Source organism: Pangasianodon hypophthalmus, chromosome 26, assembly GCF_027358585.1.
Source record: "Pangasianodon hypophthalmus isolate fPanHyp1 chromosome 26, fPanHyp1.pri, whole genome shotgun sequence".
Classification (NCBI taxonomy): Eukaryota; Metazoa; Chordata; class Actinopteri; order Siluriformes; family Pangasiidae; genus Pangasianodon; species Pangasianodon hypophthalmus.
Window position 1 is genome coordinate 11,456,618 of NC_069735.1, and position 19,296 is coordinate 11,475,913.

The 19,296-nt window shown below is 39.8% G+C and overlaps 2 protein-coding genes across 2 annotated transcripts; both read right to left on the reverse strand.

Annotated features, from left to right (window-relative positions):
- Positions 1-100: 100 nt before the first annotated feature.
- LOC113537567 (CCN family member 1) lies at positions 101-9,618 on the reverse strand. The gene is made up of 5 exons (XM_026932111.3): positions 9,330-9,618; positions 8,525-8,738; positions 6,404-6,766; positions 2,240-2,421; positions 101-1,828 (listed from the first exon to the last, which is right to left on the reverse strand). Exons 1-5 carry the CDS (start codon positions 9,378-9,380, stop codon positions 1,523-1,525), a joined length of 1,116 nt encoding a protein of 371 aa, XP_026787912.2. The 5' UTR covers positions 9,381-9,618; the 3' UTR covers positions 101-1,522.
- Positions 9,619-13,875: 4,257 nt separating this feature from the next.
- On the reverse strand, positions 13,876-19,173 carry LOC113537638 (antigen peptide transporter 2-like). The gene is made up of 11 exons (XM_026932240.3): positions 18,216-19,173; positions 18,023-18,137; positions 17,712-17,842; positions 17,357-17,562; positions 16,609-16,806; positions 16,332-16,460; positions 16,047-16,235; positions 15,494-15,667; positions 15,256-15,415; positions 14,780-14,916; positions 13,876-14,695 (listed from the first exon to the last, which is right to left on the reverse strand). The coding sequence occupies exons 1-11, from the start codon at positions 18,715-18,717 to the stop codon at positions 14,477-14,479; spliced, it is 2,160 nt and encodes a 719-aa protein (XP_026788041.3). The 5' UTR covers positions 18,718-19,173; the 3' UTR covers positions 13,876-14,476.
- Positions 19,174-19,296: the final 123 nt, after the last annotated feature.

Here is a 19,296-nt window from a genome sequence, read left to right on the forward strand (position 1 = left end):
ACCGACAGAGGGAGCTGTAGATGTCTAAATTACAAATAAGCAGTGTGTATGGAGTTAAGGTCCTTAATAGAGTCAGCAACAAGGAAAACAAAGACAGTCATGAGACGCAATAATTACTCTTTATTCTCTTGTGCTGCAAACTGGTTTATTCACTGCAGTTACAATCAGAGTTCATGAGTAATAGTGCAATAAAACAAACATTAAAAACATTAGCTGCCTAAGATTCAAAACTGTTAACATGAGCAATACCTAATAAGTAATTTATAGTAAATGAATACACATTATAGGACTTGTATCAGTCCTGCCAATATCAAATTGGCATCTTAAAACTGAAAATATATTAATGCATGCATGTAGCAATGAGTGCTCCTGTGTTTCATCAATTGCTCCTGGTTTTGTGTGGATATGTGTATACATATCATTCACTTTGTTTCTGTATAGCTTCATATAGTAGGGGCATATAAACACCCCAAAATCTGAATATGCTGTTTCCCAGCAAAAACTCTTTTCTCCTTATTTCGTTTACCGTTGATGGACGGAAGCAACTTAGGATTAGTTTAGCCATCAAATTGGATATTATACCACAGCGCTGCAGAATTCTCCAATCTGACTGGTCAGAAGATGATTAATTTCCTATAAAGACAGCTTTGACAATAGTTCCCAGCTGTGACGTTTATATTAAATGTGATTATTCTAATATGTGCACATGGATGGCAGACATTCCACATAATCAGTGACCTTGTGAAGAGTTATGTAAGGAGTCTCCAGTGACAGTGGTTTGTAATAGTTGCTAAGGTTTCCGCCACGGGAGGTTCTTCAGGGCCGAGTAATTTGTGCTTTCCGATTTCTTAGTAACGTTACAAGTTTAGTTTTTTTTTCTTCAAGAGAGGTAAAAAAGATAGACTTCTATAACTTAAGTGATAACTTTGGGGTAGCTGTAACTCCCTTTTGCATCAGGCAGCATCACACCAACCCATCACTGATTATTTTCCCATTATGCTATTATGGGAAACATGTTTTATTCCTTACTTAATGACTTTTTTTTGTCACTTTGTCTTTTCTTTGTCAAACATATTGTCTAAAACTAACTTTCTAATTCTGACTAATCATTTCACCTAAAAGTTACAACAGTTAGGTGTTGTGCAATCAAACAAAATCTTACAAAATCTATTGCCTTGGCTAGTTTGAAACTTTGTTTTCTGCAAGATCAGTTTTTTTGTCATCAGGATTTACATGAAGCAGTCAGATTTACAGTATACTTACATAATTTGTGTAACTACAAAATATATATGCAATAAAACGATGCGTCCATTCATACTTGCTGACCAGCAGAACTCTGAACCAAACCTGCAAGGCAAAAAACGGGACTATAATCTGTGTATATGCCTTCACTGGAGTCAGCAGTGTTCTATGTGGTATAAACTACACTTAAATATTCTCATTTCAGTGCAGTCGTGTTGTGCACTGTCGTCATGATACGGTCAAATTATGCCATATAAAGTCTTCACAGCTTCACAGAAAATTAGTCAATGAACTTGTGTGTGTCTCCATAAAGCCACTTCTGAGGCGGCATGGCTGCTTCGTTCAGGTGCCCACAGTCTTGTCCACACTTGCAGGAGTGGATGAACATGACTGCTTTGTCGAAACGTCCTCCTCCAGGGCACTGAAAAGGGACCGAGGCGGTACGGGTGCGCCGTGGCATGCAGCACCGCCCGTCAGTGCACACGCCACAGTAGTTCAGCTGGTAAGCTTGGACGCTACGGCAGCCTGTGTAGGACAGGTGAACAGGTTTTCGTGACTTTTGCATGCGTGTACACTTCTTCCCTTTCTGTAGAGGAACAGAAAATGGAGGGAAATGGACAGAAAGGAGGAAAATGTAGGGGGAAAAGATGAGACAGAAAGAAGGAATCATGTGTAAATATGTTAAATGTAACCTGACAAATATAAATTCATTGTTCATTCATCTCGATCAATCCAAGTGAGAAAAATCATATCTGAAAAATGAAAGTATATGAATTGTGAAAAATAAAAACACATGACCTGTGTGGGAAATAATTAAAGTGTGAAAAATAAATAGACATGCACTACATATGAAAGGTTCCCTACATCTGAAAAATGTGAAAAATAACATGGTGTCTAAAAAGCATGTGTAAATTACACATGGGACTATTTACACATGAATTTCATGCGATTTTTCCGTAAGGGATTAGCCTCAGGCTGTTAGGATATCAGAAAATACCTTGGGAACAGCAGCCATTGGGCTGCAGGGTCGTATGTTGCACAGGCGAGTCTCTCTCTCCAGCTTGCATTGAGCGTTGTCATTGGTTACGCGAGAGGACACGCCCATTCCACAACTACTCGAACATGGAGACCAATCAGTCGTCTGGACCACACATCGCATCTGAACAATGGCCCATGGGTCTGAGACAGAGAAGAGGAAAAAGAAGTGCTTGCTTAAATATTATATGCAGCATCTACGATTAGGACCTGGTTCAAAAGCTGAAGAACAAAACAGCAGCTGCTCAGGACCAGAGATTTTGGTGGGGCAGGATGAGGCTATGACACTTGACTTATGCTACGGGTGAATTTTTAGAAATTTTAGCGGCTTGTTTCGAGTGTTTTTTTGACATATCATTAACCTGGATTGCCAGGTTTCAGCAAAATTTCCAGCCAAAAGCCACACACAAAAAACCTGAAACTGGCCCAAAAAAATTCAGCCATTGAAAAAGTGAGACACATTTTTCTTCTTTTTCTGAGCCTTTGCATGGAAAACAAGGTCACTGTGATGCACACACATTTCTGATATACATACATTATCACCTGCATAAACTCTCTTCCCCTCTCATAATATCTGCAATATGTTTTACGATAGAAATGGAAGTTCTGTACTTTAGAGACACATTGGGTCTCAATTATCAATCTTTTATTAAAGTTGAGTGTAAAGCAAGATAATCTGGGAAGATTTGGGATGCACATTTGAAGATGAAGAATGGGGGAGGATCACTGGGAATTTAAAACTGATGTCCAGAGATATTAGAACACATCTTATACAATTTAAAATCTTACACAGATTCTATTGGACACCCAGAAGGCTGTTTAGAGCAGGTTTTAAGGATGATTCTGAATGTTGGCGATGCCAGAGAGAAGAGGGTAACCTATTTCATGTTTTATGGCAATGCTCTGAAATCCAGTACTTTTGGAGAGAGGTGCACGATTATATTTTAAAGATATCACAGACCCAGTATGATCTCTGTCCTAGTTAATACATTCTTGGTGACCCTCGGCCTGGGTAAAAACTGGAAATCTTCCGGAAGGCCTTTCGGATTTAGGACGGGTGGCAGCCCTCGAAAAACTCTCCTATAGTTTGCATGGGAAGATTGACATTTATTTTGAGAAATGGGGGAAATTTTTGAATTTCTGTAATCCATAGCAGTAGTAACAATCGATGAGACAAAATAATGCTCATGGTGAACTGGTAATATAGATATCCCAGTGCTTTTTTTTTTTTTTTTTTTTTTTTTTTTTTTTTTTTTTTTTACTTTATACTGTTGTATTTACTCACCTTTTATGTTGTTACCATTTAGTGACTAATGTTTTGTTTTATGTATGTTTTTGTGGGTTGTTTATATGTCACGTACGATTGTTTATAAAGTACAAATCATTAAAAAAAAAAAGTTGAGTGTAAAGGTTTGAGTAAAGAAAAACGAACTAAAAATTTTCGCCAAATGTACAAAACTGCTGATTTGTTTGCACTTGCGTCTGTATGTTGATGAATGACAGTCATCCTTAAATTACCAAGCACGTGCGCGGCACAGCTCATTTGCATGTAGTGATGCACACAAAACTCCATAAAAGTTCAAGTGCACAGACAACTGTGAGCACAAAATGAATAATCAAGGTAAAGCCTGAAAAACAGAAGTGGACATTTTTTTGACTCGAAATGAACTATCATGATAAAGCCTGAAAAACAGAAGTGGAAATTATTTTGACTCACTAATATGCCAATAAAAATATTATATCATATATAATATTAATAATAATAGTAAACAGACTGTAAATCTTCCAGTGGCTGTTTATGATTTACAGCTCTGTTTATACAGTGCCATTTCTATTGTCTTAATGATTAGGTTTAATTGTCTTGATTTATGGGTTTCTCAATGTTAAAGTGCATTAATCCATATATCATATAATTCGATCTATATATATTATAGATCGATTTGAAGTCGATCAAGTCGGAGTTTACATTAGCTAGTCTTCTTATGCATAAATTTACACACACTCAGGAGCACAAGTGGGAAACGAACATTTTTCTGAATTTACATAACTTTCATGAAACCAAATTTCTTGTGTAAACGCTCATACTAACAATTGATGCATACATCAATTCATATCCAGCTTGATAAATGAGCTTCGATGTCTGCACTTACACTTTGTCTTTGTTTCGAGGAAATGTGTTAGATTTAATTCCAATTACTTGATATAAACTAGTTGAATTTGGCTTTCAATCCACAACACTGGCAACCTGGTCATTAACTATCCTGCTGCTCCTCTACTGAAAATATTTATAGAGTGAGCATGGAGCAACATGATTCCTGCCCCAATGGGACTCTATTAGTGCTTGTTGACGTTCCCGTTTCTGACCATCCCACTATTGCGGAATATAATTTTATTTATATCAGTGAAATAGCAACATTTTTAAATCATTGTTAACTCAAAGAAGACCATTCTTAGACCTCTTAGACCATGCCTGACCTTGACATTGATAAGACCTGCCCTCAATAGATGATAGACAAGCTACCAAAAGCATATTGAGCCGTACCAAATGTACTACCGCACACCAATATTAAACTAAAAAAGAATAATCTTCCCAGTGAGCACAATAATGTTGAAACAATGTGGAAAAATACATTTGTTAGTGATACAAATGTAGATTTTGGACAGAATACTAAAGTTTGTAATACATCTTTTTGAATAAGGTGGACCAGGATTAAAAAAAAAAGAAGAAGAAGAAGAATATGTTAGCCTAGCTAACTAGCCCAGTGTTGGACGTCCATGGATAGCTGTGGTCAGCTGCTGCTCAATGGGTTAAAAAAAAAAACCCTTCCTCAATGGTTCTTTAGATGTGTGAAGATTAAAGCTTTCTAAAGAGGTTCCCTCTGTTTCTACATAAAATCTTTAGAGTTTGTGAAATGAACAAAACATTCGATTACTTCTTTAAATTGTTTTTGAGTATAATTGGTGTAAGAGTGTAAGGTGTAATTGGTCAGTTTCGGTCATCCTACTTGACAATATAATACTATTCATCAGTACAATTACAGAGGAAAAGCAGTCTTGGATATTTTCACAGAGTTTGGAACATTTGATCGAGCGTGAAAGCTGTTTTTAGCCTGGGTGTGGTGCACAAAACAGAGCTCTGGTCCACCTGTAAACAGTCGTCTGAGGGTTGTTTCGAGTGAATTCAGGGGTGGTCTGGCCCATGTGTGAAAGTGATCTGGTTCCAGGGCTGGGCGTCAAATAACGCGAATGCTTCAACTTGTCACTTTATTTCCTGGTTCGAGTTTTATAAAGTTTTGTAATGGGAGGAAAAGGAATGTTGCGGTCTTGCTGTGGAAAAGGAATAACTTCTCGGTACGTGGCACAAAAAGAATACAACCCATAAAAAACTGAACTACATATTGTAGATTAGCAGCAACAAAGGGCTTCACCTAAGCTGCTAACCTGTGTAGAGCAAAAGTAAAGAAATATTAATTAAATTAATATTCTCCTGTTTTGCAAAAATTGCAGTACAACAGAAGTGAGGTATATTCATTCATGCATTCATTCATTCATCTTTATCCTGCTCAGTGTCACAGAGGATCCGGAGTCTATCCTGGAAACACTGAGCATGAGGTAGGAATATATCCTGGATGGGACTCCAGTCCATTGCAGGGCACCATGCACACACACACACACATTCACACACTCAATCACTCCTAAGGGCAATCTAACATAGCCAATCCACCTACCAGCATGGGAGGTGAGATTAAACTGGCAGACCTGGAGGAAACCCACACAGACATGGGGATAACATGCAAAACTCCACACAGACAGTAACCTGAACCAGAGACCCTAGAGGTGTGAAGGGGTCACTGCCCGCTGCTCCCGCTTAAGTGATCTATATAATTGTGTAATCAGTCCAGGTTTGAAAAAAAAAGATGTGTAAAAATCCCTGAAATGATATAATGCACTCCCCTAAATGAGCCCAGAATCATTCCTGAGTAGAGACTAGTATTTGGATCAAGTATGAAAAGACCCCATTTGTGTTTTAGCATGCAGGTATCTTTTGACCCAATTCCATGAATACTTCCCTATTTCACAGACAGTGTGAAGATAAGAACATAATCCAGTCAGACCAATCTCTTACTTGGTAAGTGTTTATATCCCTGTTCATCTTCCCATCCATTCCTCCTCTCCCACAACTCGTTCCCCAGCACGTTCTTGCTCTTGTCTAGAGGACCATTAGCCTGCTGCTTCGTTTTCCATGGGGGCATCAGTGGTGCTATCGCCCCTTTGTGGCAGTCCACACTAAAGCAGCACTGACCAGGCACCCGCACCAGTCGAGGGTAGGGGCAGGAGGGTGATGACAGGGGCAGGCTCGTGGTACAGAGAGGACCACAACCCACTGCTCCATCTATACAGGTACACTGGTGCTTGCAGCCCACATGGAAACTCTCGCCGTTCTGGTACATTCGACCGTTGTACTCACAGCTGCGGCCCTCCAGTTTGGCTAAACAGAAAATAAGATGGATGAAGACTTAGTTATGGGAGGAAGCAGAAAATAGTGTGGAATCATGACTACTGTTGGACATTTTTGTCATGTATACCACAGCACTGTTGAATGTTCTATTCTGATTGATCAGAAGGTATTGAATACTTTTCTGAAACATCACAGCTCGGACAGTAATGCCGGCTGCAAGCTTTATATTAATATTTATATTAATTGTTCTAATAAGTTATCATTTCTATTGTAACGGCATACACAAGGACTTGTGTAATGGCGGACACTCCGAATAAACAGATTAAACATGTGTGTAATCATTTATATGGTGAAATTGTTTTGGAGGAGTCATTTATTTAGCATTTTAGGAAGGAATCTCCAGTGTCAGCACTTTGGGATAGGAGGGCTTTGCAGTTTCTCAGTAACATGACAAGCTGTTTATAGCTATTACATAAGTGATAACAGGAACCAAAGCATTTTGGGGACAACACAATATTAAATGCAACTAACATATAAGTATCACATGACGTTCATTAATCAATAAAAACGTAATAATTGGCAAATCGCTGTGGTATAAGAGGAATAAAACACTTCAGGATAGGCTGTTATTGGAAAATAATCAACTTCAGGGCAGTAACAGTAACTCCACTTCATATTAGACTGCATCACACCACCCTGTCATTGATTATTTTCATAACATAACAGTATTCCCCTTAGCTTGCATCACCAGGCAACTTTCTGTTAGCACAGTGGAGTGAAAGTTGAGCATTTAAATGGGATCTCCCTGTTCAGAGTCTCCCTCTGATCATGCAAAGGCAACACTCCACTCAAGATATCAATATGTCTTCCAGATGCCCAAGCTTGTGAGGATAAAAAGCTATTTAAGACTTGACCCTGAAGGGACAAAAATATGGTCTTATGATGATTTTATGATGATCTTATGAACATTTGTTTGTTTGTTTATTTTACTCTAAAAACCCTCTTTTCTCACACATACATGGACTCACATATGTTTCTGATGATGTTGGCATAGCTATTTCTGCCTTCTATACAACAAGCAATTCCATATTCTGAAATGTTAATGATTTTTCTGAAGGTTCAGATGACAGCAGTTGGCTGCGTCCTTCCCCCAAAAACAGGCAAACATGGCAGCAGTGTCTTAGTCACAGTCACTACACCACAACTGGCATGACAAAAAACAAGCCCAAAGCAGGGGTCGGGGGTTAGTAAAAGGTCAAATGTCATGGAAAAGCTGGGAGAGGGTGACAAGAGGTGGAGAGAGAGATATAATATCCGCTCTGTGATCAAAAGGTGCCTATTCATAGCATAGACTGGCATCACCAACTTGTCCAGAATGCAGTTCCATTTCCGTCCATCTCTGGTGGGACTCGATAAAAAAAGATCATCATCAGCTTCCAAATATCTTCCGTGTCCATCTAGGCACTGTTGCTGTGCTTCTTTTTCATTTGTAAATTCTCCAACGAATTCTGCAACTGTCAGGAATTTCGGACTAAAATGTTTACCATGACAGTAATAACAGATACGCAGATTTGGTTGGTGTGTACAGTATATTTGTGATGGACCGTGGGTATGCAGATAAAAATAACACCAGTCGTAATTTGTCCCAGTGTAACCTGTTCAAAACATGCCTAACCAAAGCACATAAAAATATCCCAGCTCTAAAAAAAGCTTCAGAGAATCACACTTCCCAGTTACTACAACAGACATATACACACACACAAATGTTCACACTTTTACTTCACTCACCTCGACATATTCCTGTTCCCAACATCACATCATTGCCGTAATTACATTCCAAACCCTTATGGTGGTCACAGGGCTTGTGAGTATTGCAGTCCTGGTTGAGTTGGGCGGCACACACTTTACAGCACCCACAACCATCAAACACCAGACTCACGCCAGCGGGGCACATCGGGGGCACGGCGGGGCATTCACACACAGCTGGGCAGCTGGCATCAACCTGGGAGTTGGGATCAAATCACTGATGGATTGCGGATTGAAGTAATAGTAGGGAAATTGGTGATAGGGTGAACATTGAGAATGGAAGAGGAAACCCATAATTATGTGAATGAATATCAAAGCTTTGGGAAAGATCTAGATTCCTGAGACTTAATCTGCAGTTCTCGCAAGTCCATAGCTTCCATAGTCCACAGCTTTCAACGAGCCTTGTGTAATGAAGAGCTGAGGTGTTTTTGAAACTTGGAACAAAAAAAACAAGCAGACTAGCAAAAACCGCCTAGCGGCCTGGACTGGAAACTTCATACAGCCCAGCTACTTTTAACTATCATCAACCAAGAACAATAATAATCAGTTGAACTTAGTCGTGTATGATTGCATCGGATGAAAGACAGACTTGGGATTCCTCTGTCCTTGCACATAAAAATGAAGACAAAGTGAAAGAAATGCATCACAACAAGACTTAATCTGCACTGTGACTTCTGTTAAACATAAATGACATAGAAATACAAGGCATAAGCTAATAAATAAAACATGTCTATAGCCCTGGTAATTAATACAACTTTTTATTTACATGCTACTTATGAAAACTTACCATACAAGCAGATGCAAATGTTAAAAGAGCCACATAGGTCAATTTCTTCATTATTGCAAACTCAAGTTCACACAATGACAGCAATCATCCAAGTATGAGGCTCTACTGAGTGTATAAATAACCAAAGAATGCAAGGCGCATACTTTAAAAAACGAAAAGAAATAATAAAAGAAAAGATAAAAAAAAAAAAAAAAACACAACAAAACAAATAAAACGCAAGTGTCCTGGTATTCCTTTGAATTTGTCTGTGTAAATCTCGGATCATCCGTGCGCTATAGCTCAGACTATATTTATGCCAACCTCGCATGGCCCGCTCAAGCTCCGCCCACCTCTATATATCCGGCCAATTATGTTCGGGCTTCGGGCCAGGGCATTCCAAAGGGGTGGGGTGTGACTCTGTGAAGCGGTAAGGGGCGTGGCCAGACATGAATACAGTCATTCATAAAATCATAATTAGTCTGCGCTTTGAGAAGGCCACGCAGAGCCGTGTTTATTTTTCTGGTCTGTATTAAAATATTACCACGACTTTTAAGTGCCTTTTCTGGTGCATTCCTACACAGCAGTCACGTCATGGAGCCCAACATAAATATACTCAGCTGCTTTAGGAAATGTAAACTCAGTAAGAGTGCATGAGAGAGAGAGAGAGAGAGAGAGAGAGAGAGAGAGAGGTCAGAGCAGGTGCTCCCTGACTGAGCTCTGCTTGTTGTTTTAAAGGGAGTGTGAGCTCCACCCTGGCACTGCTGGCACACTACAGAGAGCTGAGGACCACAATATTTGTGAGACAGAATACATTCCAAGCACATAGCAGAAGAGCTTAAGAGTTTTGCCAAACAGTGGCTCAGGGATGGTGAATGTTACTGAGAGGAGAGGAAATGAAACTCCTGAAAGGATATGAAAGAGGTTAGAGGAATTATAAAGAAAAAGACTGTCCTTCTATTCATCTGGTGTTGCCATGTTGATGCTTCATCATTTTCCCATCTATACAGGCCCCTGCGAAATAACGGGAACATTTGTTTTTCCTGTACACCGAAGACATTTGGGTTTGAGATCAAAAGATGAGTATGAGACGATAGCTCAGAATTACATCTAGATGCGTTAAGCAACTTAGAGCATGGCAGCTTTGATGGCAGACCACCCAATTTTTAGATGAGCAAATGTATTGGAACAGATAGACTTAAAGTAAATTAAAGTAAATAACACTTAATGTTTGGTTGCATATCCCTTGCTTGCAATAACTGCAAGTTGGCGTCCCACTGACATCACCAAACTGTTGCATTCTTCTTTTGTTCTTTTGCTTCTCCAGGCTTGTACAACAGCTTTTTTCAGCTGTTGTTTGTTTTGGAGGGTTTCTCCCTTCAGTCTCCTCTTCAGGAGGTGAAATGCATGCTCAATTGGGTTAAGGTCTGGTGATTGACTTGGCCAGTCTAAAACCTTCCACTTTTTTCCCCAGTGAAGTCCTTTGTTTTGTTGGTAGTGTGTTTTGGTCATTGTTGCATGATGATGTTTCTCCCAATTAGATTGGATGCATTTCTCTGTAATTTGGCAGACAGAATGTTTCTCTAGACTTCTGAATTCATTCTGCTTCTACCATTATGAGTTACATCATCAATAAAGATAGTGAGTCCACTCCAGAAGCAGCCATGCAAGCCCAAGCCATGACACTACCTCCACCGTGCTTGACCGATGAGCTTGTATGTTTTGTATCATAAGCAGATCCTTTCCATCACTTTAGTAGAGGTTAATCTTGGTGCCAGAACTTTTGTGGCTCATCTCTGTATTTCTTTGCGAATTCCAATCTGGCCTTCTGATTCTTACTGCTGATGAGTGGTTTGCATCTTGTGGTATGGCCTCTATATTTCTGCTCTCAAAGTCTTCTGGATGGTGGATTGTGATACCTTCACTCCTGCCCTGTGGAGATTGTTGGTGATTTCACTGACTGTTATTTTTGGGTTTTTCTTCACAGCTCTCACAGTGTTACTGTCTTCAAATACTGTTGTTTTGCTTGGCTGACCTGTTTGATGTCTGGTTTTGTGTACCAATGGTTTCTTTCTTTTTCAGAACATTCCAAATTGTTGTACTGGCTATGCCCAGTGCTTGTGCTAAATTTTCCATCTTTTTTCAGCCTCAAAATGGCTTGCTTTTCTCCCATAGACAGCTTTCTGGTCTTCATGTTGGTTTATCAGTTTTAACAATAAATATAGTCTTCACAGAAAGACCCAGGGCTCAATCCAAAAGTAGATAGTCAGAGCTATTAACTGTTTAAAAATCAATCTAACAGGACACACCTGGGCAACAAGAAACATCTGTCAGTCAAGTTTTAAATCTGACCATGAAATTCATATGTGCTTGTTGAAAATCCCGTTCCAGACTTAGTCCCTCTTTGCTGTTATAATAAACTTCACTCTTCTCGGAGGGCTTTACACTAGATTTTGGAGTGTGGCTGTGGGGATTTGTGTTCATTCAGCCACAAGAGCATTAATGAGGTTAGGCACTGATGCAGGGTGAGGAGGCCTGGGGCTTAGTCAGAGTTCCAGTTCATGCCAAAGGTGTTCAGTGGGGTTGAGATCAGGGCTCTGTGCAGACCACTGCACAGTAGGCTGAGTCAGTCAATCTGCCCACTTCCCTTAACTTTTACTAAAACTACATTAAATACTTAAGTACATTGCAGTCACAGATTTGTGACTAAGGAAAAAACCCACATAAAGTGTATGCACCTTGGCATCAGTTTTACTCTCTTGAACTGTACTGGAGAGATGAACACCATTCTTCCAAAAGATATTCCCTCAGTTGGTGTTCTCCTTAGAGGGAAGTCCCAGGTGTCAGTGCAGATCAATACAAATTTCTTCTCTAAGAGACTATACTACTGCTCCATTGCTCTCCTCTACAGTAAATAACCTGCCTACTTGTTCTGCATTATTACATCTCTGTACATCCTTTCATATTCTCACTATAATTTATTTTTTATTCTAGTTTCATTTCTTTTTCCTTCCATCACTTCCACAACTTATGATTAACAATGAATCCCACCCCTCAGCTTTCAAGACACTGCCACCAAACTCCCATCTGACTGTATATTCTACCCTTAGGACCTGCCTGTTCTACTTCTGCTCAATGTTCACATGCATATGTACAACATCAATAGACCACAAGATGGCAGCAAAGAACTACATGAATAGAGATTCACTGACTAGCACCAAAACTCTTCAGCCAAAACTGATCCTTAAACTGCTTTTATTAAACCATTTTTGTGTTTGTATTAGTTCTGGCTTGGGCTGAGTGTTGTTGGAGTCTCATCACAAACCCTACACTGCTCTATACAGTTCCATGGTTAACCAGTCATGATTTTCACAACACCACAGATCTGAACAACACACTGTTAGGATTTTGGCCATGTGCATGTTGGCACATGTGCAAGCTTCTGAGATCTACACCTTTCTCTGTATTTCATCACAACTGTTTTTGTGCTTCTTTAAAGAGCTTGTGTTTGGCAAATCAGCAAAGTTTAATATGGAAAGATCTACCCCAGCAGTTCCTGGTCTGGAGCAGGAGTTATGGACTTTGCTGGAAGTAAAACTAACACTTACCTATCCAGTGGAAATATGGCTAAACTTTCAAAGTGCCCAAAATGGTTTCTATGATGGTGCCGAAACATAGAATCAGTACAAAGCGGAGATTTTTTTTTTCAGGAAAGGTGGCCAGCTATCTAGTCTTGAAACCAACAATGAATAGTAATAATTTTATTAATAATAAACTAATTTTACAACTAAGATTTAACATAGCAAGATGGATGGTTTTTGTGATGCTAATTGATATAAAGAAAATGAACATAAAGTAGACAGCAAATACGCAGAACATTAAGGTGAGCATTAAAATGAACATTTTTGAGTGACATTTTGAAACAGGACAGGTTTTACTATGCATTGTAGCCAGCTCTCCCCCCCTCTCTCCAATCTGTTTTCAGTAGGGTGTGGTGGAGTGATATTACCAAGCCAAAGAGCCGAACATTGTCAGATAGAAAAACTGCAGGGACTTCCCCCCAAGCAATCAAAAGTCTTGGCAATCAAAATTTCACAGTACATTTGTACTGAGTTATGCTATATGAAATTAAAGGTATGGACTATAATACTTACAGCACTTTAATACTAGGTATGGACTTTAATACTTTTTTTTTAACTCATCAGTTTTATTTTTCTACACCAACCTGTTCCTGTTCTGATTCTCAACCATTTTGTTGCTGCTGAAGACAGGTGGTTATCTCACAAAATGGCCACCATGACACCAATGCTGCCAAATGCCATTTCAAGCAAGTTTGCCAGCCTGGGTGTTTCTGAAAAGTCACATGATATACCAGAGCTGGCTTGCATCCAAGACTATTCATCATTGTCATTACACAACCACAAGACAGAAGCAATAGTAGCAAATATTTGCTGATTAAACTGCTTTAGATTAGTTGGACCTGTCGCTGTTTTCATCTTTTACCTGGAATGCTGTTTCTAAAAATAAACATGAAATACCAGACACCATTGTTCCAGGGACAGCAAATTTCATATTTGTGGAGTCAGTTTTAATAACTGGCATATTGGTTACCCAAACTAGCAGGGGACAAACCCCATAATGTGATTTTAGAAGGACAGCAGAAATGTTAATACTGTCATTAGTAATAAATGCTTAATTATTTATCTATTTATTTATGTATTCAACATGTGTACAGTAAAAACAGCTCATTTCTGTCTATAGGCCATCACTAGTTGGATTATTTTGTACTCTGTGATAAAGTTTCTAATTATTAAGTACAAGTTATCCCGAAACATGAAAATTGTAAAATCTAGTTTTAATTATTTGTGTGTCTCTTGAGGTGTTAATCCAACTTTGTCCTGTCATTAGCAATATTTTATTTTCCTCCACTATTTACAACTTTTAACACATTACAACAGCTTTTCCTTTTTACAGTGGCCAGTTTGGCAGAATAATAAAATTATAATACAATATTGCAAATGGTCAAATAACAACAGTCTTACTTAGAAAACATGAAAAGATGCAGAATGTCAATAATGTCCATTGCAATTATTCTTACAGTTGTATTCTAAACTGATGAGGTGCCAGGTTTTTACAGTTCAATAGACTTGTGGGGTTTTTTTTCTTTCACATTAACTGGTACTATTGTTGTTACAGTTATTTTCAGTAAAAAGTTTCTCTTTCAGTTTGTAGTAATGTCCCTCCTTCTCCATAAGTTCCTGATGACTGCCTTGCTCCACAATCACCCCCTGGTCAATCACAATAATCTGGTCCGCCTTCTCAATGGTCTTCAGCCTGTGTGCAATCACCAGTAAGGTCTGGTTGGGGCAGTTGGCCAGGGCTCGTTGGACCTGAGTAAACATTTTAAAGCTTGTTGTTACTGAGTTCTTCTGGATGCAGTCTGTATTTATGTGTGTATATGTGTGCATGTGTACCGTTTGTTCACTCTTAGGATCCAGAAAGCTTGTGATCTCATCCAGTAATATAACTTGCGGCTCTCTGATCAGAGCTCTGGCAATCGCAATGCGCTGCTTCTGACTGCTACCAAGAAGACTTCCTCGTTCACCTACATCTGAGAAACAAGGTTTATTCAAAAATCTTATTTTAACAACATTTCAATCTCCATTTACACCTTAGTTTTATTCTGCAATGTGACAAATAGCATGTGATCATGACTACAATAGAACAACATGACATTTCAAAACCTTGAAATTATAAGCTTATGACAATTCAGTGATTTTTAAGACATCCTGCCATAAAAAATTTGACCCCCAGTAAAGACAAAGATGATTCAACTTTTCTACTTATTTTCAACTTATATTATATAACACATTTAAAAATATTTTGGTGTGCTATCTTGTGTACTGTTGATACAAACTGTAAATTCAAAGTCTGTTCAAGTGTATCTTACCTGTGTCATAACCTTTCTGTAACTGGCAGATGAATTCATGTGCATTGGCTTTGCGTGCTGCCTCCTCAATTCTCTTGAGTGAACAGTCTGGCAATCCGTAAGCAATATTGTCCCGTATGGTACCGGCGAAGAGAACAGGCTCCTGGCCCACTGCAACAAGCTACAAAAGATAATAATTATCAATGCAATCTCTGTGATCTACACAAACTGTGGATCTTATTATAATATCAGGCATTACCTTGCTGTGCAGGTATTTGTGCTGGTAGTTCTGCAGAGGCTGCCCATCTAGTAGGATCTGTCCTTGCTGAGGCTGGTAAAACCTCTGCAGCAGGCTGACACAAGTGCTTTTCCCACCACCGGAAATCCCTACCAGGGCGGTCATTTTACCGGGTTTCAGCTCCAAACTGAAGTCCTGAATCAAGCACATTCATAAGGTAATCCATTTAAGCTATATTTTCCTAGAAATTACAACACATTACATCCCACTGTGTCTGTAGGTTTTGAATGTAACATTCACTTTTGTACTGCTCCAATTACATCAGGACATTCATTTATACAAACAAACATTCAGAAAAATTGGCTTGTGCCCAAAGAAAATAGCAACATCCTACCGTTAAGCAGTATATTCTTGCACTAGCATGAAAATAAGTGCCCTTATGTCTAATCAGAGACACTCTAGCTACCACCCATCCTACACAGATTTGTTAAATACTATTGCTGACAATGAACAAAACATTCATGTATGTCCATGTGATTAGTGTTGCAAACTTATTATAGCTGTCAATAAGCACCTCCAGCACATTGCGGTCGGGACGTGTTGGATAAGAGAAGGCAATGTTCTGGAAGCTGACGTGTCCCTTCAGTTCCTCTGGCTCCAGGGTCCCATCTGTGCTCACTTCAGGCTTGCGGTCCAGGTACTCAAACACCTTCCCAGCGGCACCCACAGAGTTCAGCATGTCTCCAAATATATAAATCAAAGTCTGAAAGGGATAAAGCAGAGCACATTTGTAGAGCTCTTTATCTATAAAGTGTTAAGTCACTATTTTTAAACCTTTCTGTTGCAAATGTAGACATACCCTAATATTCTGCGCAAGATTTGTCTGGTACAGGACGAATGAGACTAGATTTCCCGTGGTCATCTGTCCATATGTCACAAACAGGCGACCATAGTATAACATAGCCACCTTCACTCCCAACTCTGTGAGCTGCGAATAACACACACAAGGCGCACATGAAGAATTACAATTTGGAGTCTACAAACTCTCCCTAAAATGTGGAAATTTAGCTTTGAAGACGAAAGGAAAGAAGAAAGAAGTAAAAAAAAAAATGGGCTGTGCCTCATTTCATACTCACCCTTCTTACCAGCAGGTACACTGCTCTGACTGTATCCCGCTGAGTCTTTATATTATGCGTATCCATCAGCCGCTCATCATAGCGACACTTCTCACTCTGCTTTGCGTTAAAGCTCTTTACTGTCCTGATGCCTGACACAGCCTCTCCTGCAGCATCATTTGCTCTTGCTATGGAGTCCTGCACCTTCTTTGAGAGTCTCTACAGGAGGGACAAAATTGAGTTAGAAATGAGGCACTTTATAATTCTTTAACAATTTTAAGCATTTTAATGGCTGCGAACTGTTTAGTTATTTCAGGGTGAAACAATGGAACAGGTTTTTATTCATTCATCTTCAGTAAGTGCTTTATCCTGGTCAGGGTCCCAGTGCATCCGGAGCCTATTCAGGTAACAGTGGACATGAGTCGGAAACACCTCTGTTTTGGACCTGTTCTTGTGTTGGACCTCTTGAACACTATATACAAGTGTTATGGGATGTTTTCAAAAATGAGTGCTTCAGTGGTGTGAGATTTCAAAGCCACAATGGCAGGCCAAAACAGCTTTTTAAAGAGAATCTAGACTATGTTTATTTGGTGGATATTCATTCAAAGACATGTATGACATTGGTGTGCATAAGATACTTACTCCATTAAAGAACAAAGAATATTCTAAATAGTATGATTTGCAAGCATGGCCAATCCAAAGATTAATCTTGTAGGGAAATGCGTCCACACATGGAGAAAGGTAATATCTTAGATTATGTGGTCAGCACCTGGTAGTGTGTGTCATAGATGTTCTGTAGTAGTCCATTCAAAGGCGTCTCCAACAGCATCAGTACAGTGAGCTTCCAGGAGAGACTAAACATCAGGTACAGCATCCCCATCGTCTTAATCATGGTTCGCAGTAGGACGTTCACATTCAGGGCTACAGCTCGGGCCATGAGATTGGTGTCTGTGGACAGTCTGCTTGTGATGTCACCTGTAGAACAATACCACAAAGTCAGCTGAGCGTGATACTCCAAGAGAGTAGCAGAAGAATTCACACAACTTAATGAGAAGGCTTATTCCTCAATATGTTAGCATTTACTTATTAAAAACTGGTGGTGACAGGGATGCATAAAAGTCTACCTGTCTTTATAGTCTCAAAGAAGCCAATTTCCTGCTTAAGCAAGCAGCCGAAGAGTTGATGCTTCACTCGGCAAATAAAGCTGCCAATAGCACACAGGAAGAGACCACCTCGGCAGCCTGCGCTGAAAGAGCTGAAGATGGATAGGAAACATTAAATAAAAGAATCTTCATTCTCGTAACATTGGAACATAGCACAGGTTAGGATACTGTTAGGAAATGTGGCTGTGCTGATGAATACTAGCTCTAGGATTAGTGTCGGTCACTCTAAAAGCTGACACAGAAGAATCCACAATGTCATGTCGTTTACTGACCTTCCAAAAGAGCAACATGTCATTAGGATTATTGTTGAAAGAAATTCATTCCAGCTGTACTCAGTCTGCAGGATATCGATCAACTTTCCTGTGTAGAGTGGAATAAACATCTCACCTGAAAACACAAGAACATCTCACCTGAGCATGCATGCTTCATTCAAACATCATTCCCAATGACTGAGTTCTTACTTACAAAGGACAGCTAAGGCTAGGAAGCCAGATGCCCCGATTAAAAACAGGTAGTCAGGTTTGTAGAGGTGGATCACTCTCATGAAGAGCACTCGAGCTCTCTGCTTCTTCTCTTTGCTGCTGCTTTCCCCGTTAGACTCTGCGAAGAGCGTCTCCCAGAACAGGCATCCCAAAGCAGCAGCCACACTGCCGACCAGCCACATAGCAAACTTCTCCAGCGGCCAGCTGCCAAACACAGTTAAGCGACCTGTTTCATACACAGGAGGGAGAAAACAGTGGGCCAAAATCCAGCGCTTCATCAGCGGCCCTCTCACATCACTCCAGTAGAAGAGTGAGCAGAGCAATGAGCATCGCAGCACAGCCTCAGTCCACTGCCTCAGCAAGTCAGCTCCACCGTCCAGACTCCTCACCTCACCTCTCCACCGGCTGCCCAGCAAGTCCAGCACATAGACGAACACCAAATCCGTCAAAACAAGAGCAAGAGCAGCCACCAAAACTTTGGACATCTTGTAGCTTGTGGATGAACCGCTCAAGTGTCGCTATTAAACAGCGGCTTTTAATGGCGCCTCAGACTCAAAGCGCTTGTGTTTAGAAGTTAAGCGATTTCTTCAGCATGTATTTCCGCAGCTATCGGTCTAAATACAGGTTTTCCCCCGTCTTTCCCTTCACTCAGCTCTCACTGGAGGTTCACTTTCAATTTCATTTTTTTACAGGGGTTTTCCAACATACCATAACGCCAGAAATCACGTCCGAATAAATAATAAACCCTACATTACTTACTACATACGTTACTTAGCGTTACGTAAATACAGGTCACGCGCATGCTACTATTTTACTAATGAAATGTACCTATATACACAGCTGTGATGTATTTGTAAAAGATAAAAAAATAAATAAATAATTTCAAGGTTCCACCATGGGGAGGCGATAAACTCTGGCTTTCTACTCGGAGCCTTGAAGGAAGCCTGAGCCAAACCTGCTGATTTCAGAGCTACCTAGCAACTGATGAGTCGACACAAAAAAGGTTTTACACTTCATGAGCACTTTGACACTAAGCACACAACATCCAGTCACATTTCAGCAAG